Source organism: Trachurus japonicus, chromosome 3 (assembly GCF_045865225.1).
Source record: "Trachurus japonicus isolate A0001 chromosome 3, Traja_1.0".
Lineage (NCBI taxonomy): Eukaryota > Metazoa > Chordata > Actinopteri > Carangiformes > Carangidae > Trachurus > Trachurus japonicus.
The window spans coordinates 31,734,837-31,751,855 of record NC_140909.1 but is presented as its reverse complement, the minus strand read 5'-3'; the positions used below and the strand labels follow the sequence as shown (position 1 = coordinate 31,751,855).

General features: G+C 42.3%; 2 protein-coding genes across 13 annotated transcripts in view; one reads left to right on the top strand and one right to left on the bottom strand.

The window, feature by feature from the left end:
• map1aa (microtubule-associated protein 1Aa) overlaps positions 1-7,862 on the bottom strand; it is a 49,111-nt gene extending 41,249 nt beyond the window's left edge. The window contains exons 1-2 of one of the 2 annotated variants that reach the window (XM_085770339.1): positions 7,568-7,862; positions 6,286-6,387 (exon numbers count right to left, since the gene is read on the bottom strand). In XM_085770339.1, the coding sequence (XP_085626465.1) occupies positions 6,286-6,387; positions 7,568-7,832 (367 nt within the window). In that variant the 5' untranslated portion in view covers positions 7,833-7,862. The remainder of the gene's footprint in view (positions 1-6,285; positions 6,388-7,567) is intronic. The other variant, XM_085770347.1, reaches the window with a different exon arrangement.
• A 2,777-nt stretch (positions 7,863-10,639) lies between these two features.
• Positions 10,640-17,019, top strand: part of tp53bp1 (tumor protein p53 binding protein, 1) — a 33,235-nt gene continuing 26,855 nt past the window's right edge. For 4 of the 11 annotated variants that reach the window (XM_085770312.1, XM_085770241.1, XM_085770261.1 and 1 more), the window contains exons 1-5: positions 10,640-10,880; positions 13,486-13,674; positions 14,654-14,741; positions 14,834-14,918; positions 16,847-16,914. In XM_085770312.1, coding sequence (XP_085626438.1) covers positions 13,495-13,674; positions 14,654-14,741; positions 14,834-14,918; positions 16,847-16,914 — 421 coding nt within the window. In that variant the 5' untranslated portion in view covers positions 10,640-10,880; positions 13,486-13,494. Of the gene's footprint in view, positions 10,881-13,108; positions 13,675-14,653; positions 14,742-14,833; positions 14,919-16,846; positions 16,915-17,019 lie in introns of those variants that run through there. The other 7 variants (XM_085770303.1, XM_085770279.1, XM_085770297.1 and 4 more) reach the window with 2 other exon arrangements.

Here is a 17,019-nt window from a genome sequence, read left to right as displayed (position 1 = left end):
CTTGCAATACACTACTGAAATACAATATAGCTGCTGCTGTGTGTGTGTGTATATGTGTGTGTGTGTGTGTGTTTGTGCAGATTACTGCAGCAGTCTGCTGGTGATCCTGAGGGACCAGCTGTGTTTGCTTTAGGCTGCAGCACACACACATCTCTACATTCATGTGTTTACCTGCAGAGGTCTGAAGACTGGAGCTGATGAGATGGGTCAGTGTGAGCTGTGAGGCTGAGGATGAAGAGTTTGGAACCAGATGGCAAAGACAAAGAGAGAGGGATTAATCAATAATATTGATGGCATCTCTCCTACACTAGATATGGATTTTATTCTCCACAGCACCGCATTCACTGTATTTACATGCACGACATTAGATGAACACAGGACATTAGAGAGAGTGTTTGTGTGCACTACAATAACCTACTTACTGTGAAGCTTACAGACAGCAGGGCAATACCAGATTAATTAATACAGTGTCTTCAGAGAGTATTCATTTTTGATACACGTACACTTATATTGTTATGTTTTTTTAATATATATTTTTGTCATTTTGCCCATTTGGGCATTTAAAATCAAACTGAAAATCTAACTGAAACCAATCATTTACAAAAGCATTGAGACCTTTTGCTGTGGTTCCAAACTGAGATCAGGTGCCTTAGTATCAAAAGGCACACAGCTGTGCATTAAAAGTGCATTACTGACGGATGACAGTGCTGCTGTTTTTAGCATTGGTAGCAAGAAATGTATTGTCCCATGCATTCATTATTCTCAGCAGGCAAATTAGCTAAATCAGACATCAACCAAATGAAAAACATCTATCATTATTATTATTATCCAGCAGCATTTGATTATACCTCTTGTTCTGCCACAGTAGCACTTGATCTCTCCGCTGCCTTTGTTATGTAAATCCATTCATATAAAACTCCATTAGAAACTCTGTTCTGTACATGACCCATACCAGAAGTCCATCTTCTCTGCAGGACTCCAGTTTCTCTCACTGCAATTACAGACAGCAGGCTTCTTGTTAATGTGACGTTTAAGAAATGAGATTAGAGCAGGAAGCAGACAGTAATCAGATTACTTAAGTGCATCGAAGATATTTTTAAAATGGGAATCACAAAAAGGTGCTATTGGCTGCAGAACCTGTGTTGCACTGCTATTGAAAATACAAGAAGTAACACATCTGCTGATGTTTAACAGATGTAATGTAAAAACGTTGTGTGCTAGCATGCAGAGATGTCCACTCAGAACCACAGAGAACAACATAAGTCAGAGGACCAGCACAGTCACAAGGGTTCATCCTCCCAGGACCATGGATGGTATTTAAATGCAATCAAACTAAGAGTTACTGAGACACACATTGTCTTATGGAGCCGTGCCACTGCCAGTAGTGTAACATCTAACGATATAATGATACAGCCCAGCCACAGCACAAACATGCTGACTCAAAGTCCATAGATGTCCATGATAAGTCATTAATACAGGCCAATCCATAACAAATTTTAAACCCCAAAATGTAAAACAGTTACTACATTTAGAATCAGAATCAGAATCATACTTTATTGTCATTGTAAAGTGCATGCAGTTAAAGCAGAAGTAAGTGATATATTTGTGTTAATATAAGTCTTAAATAGTTATATCTTCCAACAGCAATCACTTACATAGAGTGTTTGGTCTGAAACACGGGTCTCTCAGTCACTCTGCTCTGCTCTGAGCCGAAGAGAAAACATTTATCGTATCCTACAGTTTTTATCCAATGAGGAGAGAGAACGGCATGCAGGGCTGTGTGTGCAGCCAAGGGACGCCGTGAATGTGGCGACGTAGGGACGAGGACCGTTATGGTGCGTTCAAGGAAACTCGTAACTCCTGTTTTTCCGACCTGTGAAGTTGTATCAGTTTGATCTGGTGCGAGTTCACAGGTCGGAAGTTACGAGTGGCCGTTATAGTGACTTTCACCGGTAAAACAGGTCGGAAAAACACGAGTGGGTTGCCTGAAACACTACAAAGTCGTAAGTTGTGACTTGAAGCTGTAATTTACGATTTCAAAAACCTGCCTGGAACGCAGCATTAGCGAAAACGACCGGATCACTCACTTCTGCTTTAAGAATGATTCTGATTCAAAAGAGATTTCATCAGCATGTTAAAGCAGAAGTAAGTGATATATTTGTGTTAATATAAGTCTTAAATAGTTATATCTTCCGACAGCAATCACTTACATAGAGTGTTTGGACTGAAACACGGGTCTGTCAGTCCCTCTGCTCTGCTCTGAGCCGAGGAGAAAACATTTCTCGTATCCTACAGTTTTTATCCAATGAGGAGAGAGAACGGCATGCAGGGCTGTGTGTGCAGCCAAGGGACGCCGTGAATGTGGCGATGTAGGGACGAGGACTGTTATGGTGCGTTCAAGGAAACTCGTATTTTTCCGACCGTGAAGTGGTACCAGTTCGATCTGGTACGAGTTCACCGGTCGGAAGTTACGAGTGGCCGTTATAGTGACTTTCACCGGTAAAACAGGTCGGAAAAACACGAGTGGGTTGCCTGGAACGCTACAAAGTCGTAAGTTGTGACTTGAAGCTGTAATTTACGATTTCAAAAGCCTGCCTGGAACGCAGCATTAGCGAAAACGACCGGACCACTTACTTCTGCTTTAAGCACAATGCAAACAACGGGAAATATGTAGAGAATACAAACACCACAGAGACAGAGACAAATACTGGGCCGCTTTGGTTGATTTCTAATATGTGTCCCATTTAGTGTGCCTGCAGGGGCCAGCATTTTACAGGATTTTTGTATGGATGTATCCTCCTGAGACCCGAGCTTTTTTCTGGTGTGCATTTTTTATTTCTCCTTGCTATCTGGGATAAGTAGGACCTAATAAGTACAATACCTAAAGTTTGTCTTTGTACAGGGAGTAGTTTTTGCAAAAAATGATGTCCTCATATGAGGACACTGGGATTATCTCAACATAAAAAAACTGTATTTGTTGTTTGGGACCAGAAGGGCCCAATTTGTGTAAATTCAAAATTTCAGCTTTCTACAATAAGTAGTTCTCTCAAAAATCAGTGTCCTCATACGAGGACATTGGGTCGAAAAACAATGAATCCTACTGTATATAGAATACAGTGGAAGTTCAAAGGGGTTTTATTCTAAAATGCCACATTAGATTGGCCTGATTTTTTCTGAGTGTCATCCTGAGGTCAAGTAGCCTACTATCAGTCTGAAGTGGAACGGTCAAGTAATAACGAGTGGTTTTTCAAAATTGTGAATCCTCCTGAGACCCTGCGTCCTCATACGAGGACATTATTTTTGCCTCTTTGCACCATGATACTCCATTTTTAAAAACTTTGACCTATTAGCCACATTTAGGGACACTGCCTGTGCCATCTTGTGGTGATATCACAAAAAAAAGACAACAACATGGTACTTTAATAACATAACATAGCAATGTCCTCAAACGAGGACGTGACATTTATTGATGTCCTAGTCTGCTACTATTACTAAAATGTGTCAAATTTTAATGCCATATGAAGACAGAGACATTGTTGTACATAAATACACTGGTTTCATTCATAAAATTTGGATTTAATTCTTACCTTGGTCTTTTATCTTTCGGGAACTGCCATAGAAGGCTCCAGCTGAAATTCCCGCCATTTTTTTCCCCCAAAGAAAATGGTGTAATTTGTGATATCACCACAAGTTGGTGCAGGCAGTGTCCCTAAATGTGGCTATAGTCAAAGTTTTTAAAAATGGAGTATGGTGCTAAGAGGCAAAAATGTAATGTCCTCGTATGAGGACGCAGGGTCTCAGGAGTTGGCCCTTCAATATGGATATCGCTTTTCATCTAAAATACAAAAAAATCATATGTAGCTCAATTTACGTTTTGAACTTTGCAATTGACACTCTTAAAACAACAAAGCTCCTTTTTATTCTGAGAGCAAGCCTTTTCTCAAAACTGACCGTGTGTGGAGTCGGTAGATAGACACCACAGACTATTAAGTGTTTATGCTGAGCCATTTTCGTTATGGTGGCCTGCTCATTGTTTACTAGTTAAGTTGCTTCCATGTGAGACAGTTTGGACTTGTTGGTGGTCTGTGAGTTTAGTTATGTGGGGCAAGCTAGCTTAGTTAGTTGCACTGCTGCCATTTTGGTAGAGACTACCTCATTCTCTACCTGCACAGAGAGCAGAGACTCAACTGTAACCTGCTCTCTAACAGTGTTTTTGTTCCTGTTTCGTGGTCCCTGCTGCTACAGAATGAGATCAATGTGACCACACGTGTTTCCTTCAGGCGAGGTGAACTAAGGTTTTAAACAAACTTGAAGCAAAAACTACTTTGGCAAATAGTTCAGTTTGCATAAAGCTCGAGCAAAAAGGAATGGCGCCAGTGCTGATTTCAAGCCGAGTTCACTGCGCTATTTTCAATCCACATAATTAGGTGATATGTCACAAAAGTTGCCAAATTAAACACGACGGACCCTTATCATGGCCCCGGGGTGCTTCTCACGAGTACTGAAACAGTTGGGGGATACAATTTCCATCTAGAACTATTTGATCAACTTTCTCTGGTCCTATCTGGAGAGTCTCTGAAAGCCCACAAGAGCCTGAAGGGGTATAAGTGGACACAATCTGGCTTTGTCATGAATATTCAGTTTTGGATTCTCCCAACTAAAGATTGCAGTATTTTTAATATAGCAATAATATTGTATAATAATAATAATAATAATATTGTATTGAGGTATTGTGATAATATTGTATCGCAGGGATTCCCACCTCTACCATATCACCTGAAATAAGACTGGGCCCCTCAGTGACAGGGTTAACTATCCCTGCCCAGCCTAGAGCACAGATGTTGCTCTCTGCCAGACATCTCTGCATCTGTGTCTCCGGGAGCACTGAGCCACACACAGAGCCTCTGTCTGTCTGTCCGTCTGTGTGTGTGTGTGCATTTTCCAGTAAAATGCCCAGATCAGGAGAGAGAGGGGGATACAGCATGGCGAGGAGAGAGAGAGGATGCTAACAGTGAGACAGAGTGGAGAGATCACAGGAGAGAAACATCCATCTATGAACCTATATGACCGACGTGAGACAGAAAGAAAAATGGAAATTTTGGTTATTTATTAGCAAAGGGTGATTAATGGAGAATGCTGAATTATTCATGAAGTTTCCACTGAAAGCTGGAATACAGCAGGACAATGAGAGTGTAATCACAGAATGTAATAATTGCTTTAGTTGAAGGGTGTCAGGAAGGTGACAAAACTTTAACAGTTATATATCCCAGCTGAAACAGATCACAATGTAAGTGTGAGAACCAGAGGAGGCTGTGAAGTTGTGCATCCGTAGCGGATTAGGATGGTGAGACATGACGTCATGTGAAATTCTTGCAGAGCTGGGTCGATGTGAAAAGCACCAAGTATTTTGGACAATGTTTGATGATGAAATGTTTATTTGTGATGCTTGTATATTACAAACTGATGTCAACAAGCAGATGCATGCATTCCTATACTCCTTACATAACACTATAGCAGCAGAGACCTGTGTGGGCGGAGAAATGTGCACCAAGATGTGACTGCTTTTTAAAGGTCCACGCTCAGAGCTCAGTGAACGCTCAGCTCAGCACATCCTCCTCTCTGCTCCGAGCTGTTATCTGACCCCACTGAGTTACAGTAAAGGCTGAATATGCCACAGTTATTATAAATGCTGTGACACAAGAGTTTCCTTTGTAAATACTAAGCAGCCATGCAGAGAGCAGACACATTCACACCCACATCCTCATGAACACAGTCTGGCTCCATTCACTCTACACCACAGGGTTAGGGTCTTAGATCTTATATTCCCCCGACAGATAGTGTAGGCTCTCACATTCGGCCCCCATTGATTGCCAGCCTGACGTGTAGCCTGCATATGAGAGCCTGATCAATACAGCCCGCACCGTCTCCAGCTCCCCTGATACTGTATCATCGATGCATGTGTGCATTGAGAACAGGGGACAAAGGGAGACAGAGGAGAAAGGACGTGTTGTCAAACTCAGACTGAGATGTAATCTGATCTCCCGTGTGCCAGAGCGACGCTGTGCAGCCACAGCTGCAGACGGGTTGCCTGTGATAAGACGACAGGCAGCAACATATTAACTCCCTCCAGCTACAGACCGTGATACCATCACAGCTCAGACTCAGAGCTGGCAATTACTGTCTCCACACCACAAAAACAACTCATACTGGCTTGGGGAAAAAAAAAAAAACTGCTGCAATACAAGTTGGAACATAACCCGCAAAATTGGATAAACTCAGACTGACCTTTGACCTCTGCCGAAAACTGAGCGGTGTGTCTAGCCTCAAACAGCTGCAGCTCTTTGTTCAGGTCACAAACAGTCAGATCAACGTTCCAGGAGCGCAGACCTGCCAAAACAAAAGGAACATGAACAAAGTTCATCAGAAACATTTCACTCATGTATCTGACTTAGAAGCACTAACATCATTTTTATTTAGTATCTGAGTTGCTCTGTCTTTACATGCAGTACAAAAAACCTTCATAACTGAGTGTAGACTGTGTATTTGTACTGTAGGTGACTGGGAGTTTGTTGCCTTGAATGCCAAATCAACAACCACAGTCTGACCTCATGTCTAAACTAAACACTTGTGTATCTCCACACAACACTGGCTTTTTGTTCTGAGAAGAATCGGTCACATGGCTCCGGCTTTCACATTGCTGTAATAATAAACTGGTTCAAATTTGCTGGTCAAAGGTCAAGGTCGCTTTGATCTCACAAAACAGTATTTTCAGCCGTAACTAACAAATTCATACACTTATTATGACATAAATTAAACCAAATGTCTATAAGGATGACATTTTGTGATGACATTTTATATCTAAAAAGGTTCAAGGTCAATTTTACTCTGTCATCATAATCCACAGCAAAACAGTTAATCTTTTTTCTGTGCTGTAAACTCTGGAAGGTTTGACAAAAGCATTAAGCACCAGGCTGTCATTTGAGATTTTTTCAAATTTTGTCAAAATCTATGATTTTGTACAGCTTATCATTGGCAAAGTTAAGATGCAGACTTTGACAAAACAGGACGATCATAGAGAATACAATGTAGTACGACAGTGAGTATAAGGTATCTAGAACTGGCTCCACATTGACAGACAACAATAAAATACTGCTTTTATGTATTTATCAGTGAGAAACAATTTATCTGAAGAAAAACATTGTGCTGCTGAATACAACCACTTGTCTACCCAAGTAACATGTTGAAATCAAGACTTTTAGCTGCACTGAGTGTTTGTTCACTATGATGGTTCAGGTTTACATGAAGTGAAGGATCAGTGTATAATAATTTGACAGTTTTTGTGAAACTGAAGCAGTCGAGATCATAGTCACAGTGTTTTACAATTATTAAATTATGTCAGTGGTGTAAAATAAAAGACAGCCTAACTTATGGATAACTCAGTGCGCTTTAAAGTACATTTTCCTGACAAGTAAGCTGAAGGGAATTTATCTTATTCACAGTTTTCCTGCTCAGACTTAGAAATTGCCCCCGACAGACCGGAGGTGTGTGACCTGCTCTGTGGGCCTACCTTGTGTGATCTGTTTCCTGGCGGCGTCGAGGTGATGGCCGGTGGAAATCTCTCCGATCACAATCAGCATGCGATAGTTTCTGTGCTGGAATGCAGCCGCTGTGTGGTGATGGTGTTGCTGTCCATGGTGCTGAACACACTCCTCCAGCTCAGCTCTCTCCACTGAGGCAGCTGCTGCGATCGGGATTTCCATGGTAACAGTGCCACCAGTGGACACTGAGCCCTTTTCCATCTCCATGACAACTGCATCCGGAGCAACCACCATGACAATGCAGGATGAAGGAGGAGGAGCGGTGGGTGTGGCTCCATGCTTGCTGAGTGTGTAATTGGTTCGCAGGTGATGTGGCTATTTGATGTCACAACGTCTTATTGGACAAGAGGAAAAGAGGGATATGAGAATGTATGTTGATCATATTTCCTATTTTACACTGCTGAAACACTCCAACATTGATAAGGGCAACGTGAGGGTGATGATGATGATGAAGACAGTCCTGATTTTATTATTATAGGACCCATATAATTGGCCTTATTTTCTACATCTTTTGAAACTTGAAGATCAATAATCACATAATGTGGAAAATTTGGAGCACTTACAGCATGGAGCTCTTTTTAAAGGTCATTATTGATGTTACTGAGTTCAACCAGCATCAGTTACAGTTTCCCTCATATTGTTGTGATGTTGATTTCCACTGTCAGACAAAAGAGACTTAAAAATAAGACTTTTTGGTGCACAAAGCTTCCATTTATATCTGTGTCACTGCGAGTACCAGGCAATGTGCTTTGGTTTCTTAACTGACAGCTCTTTGTTCCCATCAGGAGTAAAAACAAGGCCTCATCTGTGCAGAGTTACACTGACAACAGAGGCGACACAGTCTGAGGGAAACTGTTATTTTAGGCTCCATGAGATGTTTGAATAAACATCCAACAAAGAAAGCATTGTATTTATACTCAAAACAAATTGGGCAATATAAGTCTGTACATATGCACATTCACTCACAGATTTAACCTGTTGCAGTGTTAACGTACCACAGGAATGACCACAGCTGCTAGAAAAGAATCTGAAAGTAAATTAATTAAAATTACAGTGCTAAAATAAATTTGATTATGAAGCTTAATTAGAAATATTTGCTGCCCTGACCTCCACCTTCGATTTTAGGGAATTAACAAAGGTGGAGAAGCTGTTGTTTTTATTTTGGGGTCAAACCGGCATCTTTGAACATGGAGCCCTACTGAGGTTTAGTGATGACATACCATGAACCTGCACTGTGTTATATCCTCAACGAATGTCCTTCAGCAGCATTTCACATCCTCCATATCAGGTTTTAATGATGGGCAGAGTGGGCGATTGTCCAGAGGGTTTGAGGGAGAGCTGGTCAAGATTACATTATATGTGCAAGGTAATATGACCTTATTCGTAACAGTGAATCAGAGAAGCCTTATGCCATTGTTCCTGACTGAAACATCTGAACTATTCTTGGAGCCCATGCATTTTTGGAGCTTGGTGTTAAAACATCTCTATTATTATATCTTCCCAGCACCTTTAAAACCAAAAATATTTTTTTATTCAGAAATACATTGCCTATTCTTTAGAGAAAACCCTGACCTTCAATTACATTGTATTAAAACAAGCTCTGACTGCCCCTCTTTTGTCCAGTGGCTTAAAAACTCAACATCTTGCTTGACTGATACTGATACTGAAGAGCTATGGAGAGAGTGAGGTAATGATGAATTTATTGTGAGGGCATGTCTACTATCCATTTGATTTACCCGATATACTTGTGTTTTATTTATCACTCTCAGCAGAGTAAATCTGTGTTTATCTCGCTATTTTTTGTCATCATTTATTATTATCATCGATACAGCCACATGTTTGCCCTGGGGAAGGTTTGGATTCTGTTAGTATAATGGTGTATTGTATAATATTTTGGGCCATAGCTACTTCATAAGCTGCTTTATCTTCTCCACCGTGGTGAAAACAAGAGAAATCAAAACAATAATTCAACACAATACAGAATTTTCTTTTCATTCTGACACCACGGATGTGGTCTCGCCTCCCACCATCTTATTTTTAAAAGGACATCCTCCTAAAATGTCACTATAATTGGTTGATACACTCTCTCCCCTATCCTGGGGTTGAGAGGCTCTGCTCCTCTGGAAGCTGCATGGCTCCTCTCCTTCTGTCCTGTATGTTCAGGGGCTGCGGCTGATGAGCACTGACACCTCCCGTGGTGCTGATGGATGACTCTGGGCTTTAATTTGGCTCCTCTCTGTGAAAACCTCCCTCCTTCAGGAGGATGTGTGTTTCCAGCAGTGAGTCAGCAGCACCAGCGGCCTCGGACACTCCAGAGCGACTGCTGACCTCTGCTGGAAGCACTAGGAGCTACAGGAGCTGGACTCCAGCCCCCAACACAGGTCCAGTGATACCAAAAAGCAACCTGATTTACACGTAAATCATTTCAGTAACTGCAAAACATTTGATAGTAGATTAAATCAGATCTATTTTTGAGATTTATACATTTGATACAACAGTTATAATAATGTTTTAAATGCAGCTGTAAAGGAATAAATCAAACAAAGAACAACAAGATGAAAGAAACCCTCTGAATAGAGAGAAGTCTGACAAAAACTTGCTAAGCTTTCTCTTATTGGATCTTTAAACTGGGCACGGAGATCATGTTTTACATTTACTCTCAATTCTCTGTTTGGTTTAATAAAACACATGGTATACGTAAATACTTGCTTTGATCCTTTCTACCCTGATTTAATTGATATGTTACATGCATGTTCCAATACACTGCGAAAGTTACTACAAATTATAACTGAACTCCTCCATGGATGTGACCACATGCAGGATGAATTTGACTTAATAATATAAACCCATTACTGTTGCTGTGAAATAGACAGACAAAAACAAATTTCACACATGTTCTAATCTATTTGGACTGTTTTCTCTCACATATAAAACAACATAACTCTGGATTATATTTTATCAGCTAACTTTAAAAGTTATTCTGAAGTATAGTTTGCCAATGAAACTGGAGTCAGATCAATTTTTCCTCTTCTAGATGGATCCAGTGGTGATGATGTGATGAGGCAGTTGTATTGGACTTGGAGGGGTAAAAAAGCATGGTATCTACATTAAAAAATGCCTTTGCATCTTTACGTGCCATGCGTGTGTGTGTATTCCACACCCTGACTCTCAGCAAAACAGAGGCAAGGGAGGACTGAGCGATGTTGGACGCGTTATTATTGCAACCATCGGGACAGTGAAACAAATTGGGGAAAGCCAAGAGCAGACATATTGATTTCCAAGGTAAAGCTCTATATGTTTCTGTTTTTGTTTTGTTTTTAACCTTGCTTTGCGGTGAAATAGTGATAAATAGTGTTTGGCTGGGAGCGCGTACACAGCAGCATATGCTCCCGGTGCGTGTCGGCGTCTGTTCGCTCCAGCAGAGGTGGCTCAGATTAGACATTTTGGGCAGTGGCTGCGCATTTCTTAATGTGGCTGTCAGCCCGACCTGCAGAAACGACGACGTGACGTTCAACTTTGCGGTGCCAGTCGGTATAAGGTTGTGTGTCCAGGAGGCTGGAGCCCACCAGCAGCCGTCCATTTGATATGTCCTAATATTTGCGTGCATGAATAGAGCCGCTGTGTCTGTCTGTGTAGCAGAATCAGGTGATGGTTATTGCATTGTTGCCGGTCTGGACGTCTCCACCGAATATTTCCATATTGAAATGCCGGTCAGTTACATCCCTGCTGCTGCTGATGATGATGCTGCTGCTTCTTCCCTGTGAGGCAGAGCTGTGCTCAGGCCCATATTGCTGTCTGTGGCAGGATGCACCTTCAACTGACTTGGAGCAGAGAAATAGACCCAGAGGCATCAAACACACTTGCACAGAGGAGAGGGGAAATCATTCACGGCTGGATTGTGCTCATATGTGCAGAAAAACTGTCATTTATTCACTGTATAATGTTGTTTGATTCTGTGTGAAGAGTTCAAATGACCTTCTGCATCGTGGTGTTTGATCTCCTGTGTTGTCATCCCAGTGGCTGTGATGTGAAGTCATGTGATACTTCCAGCATCCTTCTTTAAAATGCATTCACACAGCAGGTGGCTGAACTTTACTGCTAGGTTTAAACCACAGTTTTATCCACAATGTGTTCAACGTGGCTCCCCTCTGAGCTGAGGAGACAACCATCCAGCTGTGATGTTTCTTCTCCTGTGCAGTGTGTTACTTTGATTTTCGGTTCAGATTTTTGAACACTGGCTCACTCTCTCTCCCAGCAGCCTCAACCAGCCCAGTGATTTATAGCTTCCTAATAGTAAAGCTACCTCTGTGATCTGGATTTGCATAGGCTGCCGCGTTACAGGAAATGTGGTGTCTCCATGGAAACTGAGGCTGTCAAATGATGAAGATAAAGTAAGGTTCGTGTTTGAAAGGCCGCCTGTTAATCTTCAAAACTGTGAGCCGACATCGCACCATTACAGGCTCATTAGGAAATGCATCCAATCCAACCTGTGCTTGCTGGCATTTTTAATCTCTCAGAATCTGTCACAACCACAGGTGCTGACACAGACTCATATCTGTAATGGCTCGAACACAGATAGCCATTTTTAGAAGAGGAGGATGGTAGTTCACAGTTAGATAGACCTCATTTGAGTCTGTCAGTCAGTGTTTGTGTCTTTTGGGTTATTTAATATAAAGAGTGGCTGAGATAGCCTACTCATTTATTACTCTGTACACTTTATTGCAGTGCTTGTGTTGCACAACTCCCCTTCTGTCAAGATTTATCTGGAAAAAATTGTCTCAGTGATGATTAAAATACTCAGATGTAGCTGGGCATCTGCAGGAAGTGTGGAGGAAGTAACAGCAGGCAGAAAGAAATCTGTGCTAAAACACTAAAACATGCAGACATACTCTGTGACTTTTCAAGCTGAGGGAGATGATGGTGAAAAAGTTAACCTATATATCATTTTTGCTGGAGTCCCTGGAAGGGCCTCAAGGACCCATGAAGGTCTCTGAGATCCCACTGCGGGATGCGGTGGCCTAGATTTCACTCTTTTACATGATTTATCATCACAAAGTGTAAAGCTGCTTAGTGTAACATGTAAAACTTTGGTGTGTCATTAATAGGAAAAGAAAACTGAAGATGTGCACATAGTCAGGAACAGAGTAGCTACAGACTGTCATGAATAGGAACAATAAAGTTGTATTAGAATTAAGAGCATTCATTGCATGTGATAAATAAAAAACTTAATGCATTTTATTAGGCTACTAATAATTAAAAAGCTGTTAATTAATTTGGACAAAACACAGTTTAGAAAATAATTGCAAATAAGACATATCCTATATACAAGAAATACAAGTTTAAATGTATTAAATCAGATCATTCAGCAGCAAATTAGAGACTGCATTCATCATCCCAAATTGTGAGATAGGTACCAAAGTCTAAACCAACAAATGAAACTACAATAGAAAGTCAACATGCCAACCGGTAATCTCGCGAGACGTCATCACCTCACATGGACCAATGAAATCGCTTCTGGCAAGTTTTGCCGCGAGAAGCGGATCCGAGCTAAAGAGCGAGTGTTTATTTTTTCTAAAAACTGCTACAAAAGACGTGAATGAATAACTGTGTGAATCAAAACTGTGCTAGCGCACCGGTTTCCCGGTGAAGTGTCACAGCTGGCGGTGTGTGCCGAGGTTTCTGCGGGGCACGGCGACTCGTAGCGAGAGCAGCGACTTTCCCTTGTTGTGGGGCGGAGCGCCGCCGCTAGCCTCCTGCAGCTAACAGCAGCTAACACTGGGCAGTGGTCGGTAACAATGTCCAGCTCCCCTCCCTCTCGTGTACCTGGCTCCGTTGTCTCGCCGCTGCTCCTCGGATAGTTAACCACAGCCCCGCTCATCGTCCGCAGCTCGACCTCATGGATCCCAGTGGAAGTGAACTGGACTCCAGCCTGCCTCAGCCCGACAACCCGTGTCTGATCGTGGAGGACTCGCAGCCGGACAGCGTCGCTCTGGAGGACGATCCCGAGAGCAGCTACCGAGCTTTGTTGGCCCGTCGCCTGTCCAGCCTGCAGCCCACCGCCCGCAGCCCCGTCCTGGTGAGCTGCACACCGACCACCAACCTCCACCACTTTGTGTTCACACTTTATGCTTTTGTGACCATATGATCCATCCGTGTCACGGTAGGAAAAACAGATGTAGGTTAGTGGGCAGCAGGGGTTAAATACTTGGCCACGAAAACACAACACACTGGTGCACGTGAAAGTCCTGCAGCCAAAAAAGACTTCGATTGAAGAGTACATCAGTATCTGAAAGAAACACTTAAATTAACAAATGCAAAGCAGAAAAGTAGTTTGTGAGTACGATGTTATTTCACAATATATATTCAGATTGTAGATATCTGAATTGTACATTTGAACGAGTATTTTTACAATTTTACCCATTTTTTTCTAGTTAAAATTGTCCACATCTAAGCAAGTAGGTCCTACTTGAGTAAATGTACTTAGTTACATTCAACCAATACCTAGTTGTTGATACATACCTTAATAAAGCTACATTAAAATTATTTTAATTTTATTTTTTAAACATTTTTAACCACATCTTGCACTCAGCTGATCCAGCGATGACCCTGTCCCTCCATCCTAGACAAATACAGCCAACTACTATTTATAGGCCACACTGCAGTGACTGGACGAAAGGCAGGACACACTCTTGACAGGCTCCTCTAACAGATAAGACGACTGTTAACACTCAAATTTAGATGTATGGACACTTCCCCATATCTCTGTTATATCACTGATCATACTTGCCTGATACATGGGGGGGTGGGTTGGAGCTCTGATGGCATCTTGGAAAACCATGCAAACTCCAAACTGAGAGCCAATGGCCATCTTGCTGTGCTGTGAGGTGTCAGTGTTGCAGAGTGTGTCCTTTTCATTTTTGGGGTCACAGGTGCAATTCATTTGTCCTTCCATCTCTTATCTAAGTAACACTGTTCAAACTAATGTGATGTGTCTTATGTTGGACAGTCTCTTGCTGTGGGAAATAGCTTTTTTTCCCTTTTTTTTTCGTTCACAGGAGCTGATATCCTCACCACTAGGAAGCAGATGCTCTCAGACTGACAGCCAATCAGAGAGCTCCCAGAGTAACAACCTGGCTGAACCCGGTCAGTGCTTTTCCCAACAGCACAGATAGAAATGGCTCATTCATCAATACTATTTCACTCAATCACACAACACATGTGTTTTCTTCACTCAGGGATTCTCACAGCAGCCAACCCCAGTTCAGATTTCCAGGAGGAGAGTCAGCTTCTGGACATCTGTCCTCCTGCAAACAAGAAGAAGTATGTGACTTTTCTCACAGAGTGAAGCTGCTCAGGTTCAGAGAGGCGTCGAAGAAGTGTTTTCACTAGTGCTGGGCCGTTAACGGCGTTAACGTGCTGCGTTAACGTGAGACTCTTATCGTGCGATAAGAAAATTATAGCCGTTAATCTATTCTCAAAGTTGTCTGGGGGCTGGGTCAACATGCACCTTGTACAAAGCAGGTCGTGGAGCTGTGCACCGTGGACGTGCACGAAAAAAACAGTCACACCGAATTTCCCTCTGCTGTATTTTTTATTTCAATTAAATGACAGGTAGACCGCTCGGTTCATTGTAAAACATTAATTTATTGACGTAACGTGGTGATTTCTGTACAGAGCCCAGAGGCTGCGCTGCTCTTCTGTCCAGTAAGTTTCACCTTTCATTCAAACTGCGGCTTCCACAGTTGTTAGGTTTCATCAATGAGACCAACATTTATATATTTAAAAAGAATTAAACCACCGGCGGAAAACCTCTAAAAACCTGCGGGTAAGTTACTCTGCTCGTTTTCTCCCCGCAGGATGCCGACGGCGACGCAGGCTGACCGCCACGTCAGCTGACCGGTGTCACCGGAGGCAGCTGCGTCTGTGACGAGCTGCTGCTGCTGCTGCTCCCGGTCGGCTGCTACGTCGGAGCAAACAGGCGTTATTTGGATAAACTAACCACAAAGTGGGGATCTACACGGTTAGATTCCATCTGAAAAAATATTAAAACGTAATAAAGTGACATATTAACAGCTCCACAGCGGGAATTAAAACAGCTGCTTTACCACTGTCGCTTGGAGCGAATCACACATGTACAGTAGCCTAGTACAGTCGTTACATCCGCGCATGTTGGAAAAAGAAGAGCGTCAGGTGCTGCACAGCGTCAGGTAGCCTATAACTTCATATGAACGCAGCTCAAAGCGGTGCCTCTCGCGGTGACCAAGCTCAGATAAATACATTGGATCAGCTGTAGCACTGCGTGTCCTCCCGCATAAAGCCGCAATATACCGCTCCTATAAAAAAAATTTATTTGTGTTAATATAAGTCTTAAATAGTTATATCTTCTGACAGCAATCACTTACATAGAGTGTTTGGACTGAAACACGGGTCTGTCAGTCCCTCTGCTCTGCTCTGAGCCGAGGAGAAAACATTTCTCGTATCCTACAGTTTTTATCCAATGAGGAGAGAGAACGGCATGCAGGGCTGTGTGTGCAGCCAAGGGACGCCGTGAATGCCGCGACGTAGGGACGAGGACTGTTATGGTGCGTTCAAGGAAACTCGTATTTTTCCGACCGTGAAGTGGTACCAGTTCGATCTGGTACGAGTTCACCGGTCGGAAGTTACGAGTGGCCGTTATAGTGACTTTCACCGGTAAAACAGGTCGGAAAAACACGAGTGGGTTGCCTGGAACGCTACAAAGTCGTAAGTTGTGACTTGAAGCTGTAATTTACGATTTCAAAAGCCTGCCTGGAACGCAGCATTAGCGAAAACGACCGGACCACTTACTTCTGCTTTAATGAATCAAATATTGTTTTGGTCATAGTAATTGATAATAAATAGGCTATGTTTAATTCTCTTCTCTTTTTTTTCTTTTTTTTTGGAGGGGGGGGGGCGCACAGCTGTTTATTTTTTCAATAAGGGGGGCTCACTCTCTCACACTTTGAAAACCCCTGGGTTAGAGCCTATTATGTTATATATACAAATATGAATTTATCGGTATCGGCAATGAGAACCAGGAAATTATGGGTTATCGGTAGAATTTTTTCATATCGTGCATCACTTGAATGCCTTCATCAGAATTCAAATGAGCCATTTTAATCTAGATTAATCTAGATTAACTCCAAGATTGCAGTGAGATTAATCTAGATTAAAAAAATTAATCTATGCCCAGCACTAGTTTTCACTCTGGTTCCTTCCTGTTGTTTCAGGTGTGCACCAGACGACGCTGACATGGACTCTAGAGCTGATTCTACCACGCACTGCGCTCAGTCTGAGGGTAGGAGATCTTCTTCTCACATGCTGCTGAGGATGAATAACATCCAACATAGAGCAGTTAAATAAAGAGCTGTCACCACATGTGCTACTACTCATGACGACCTCT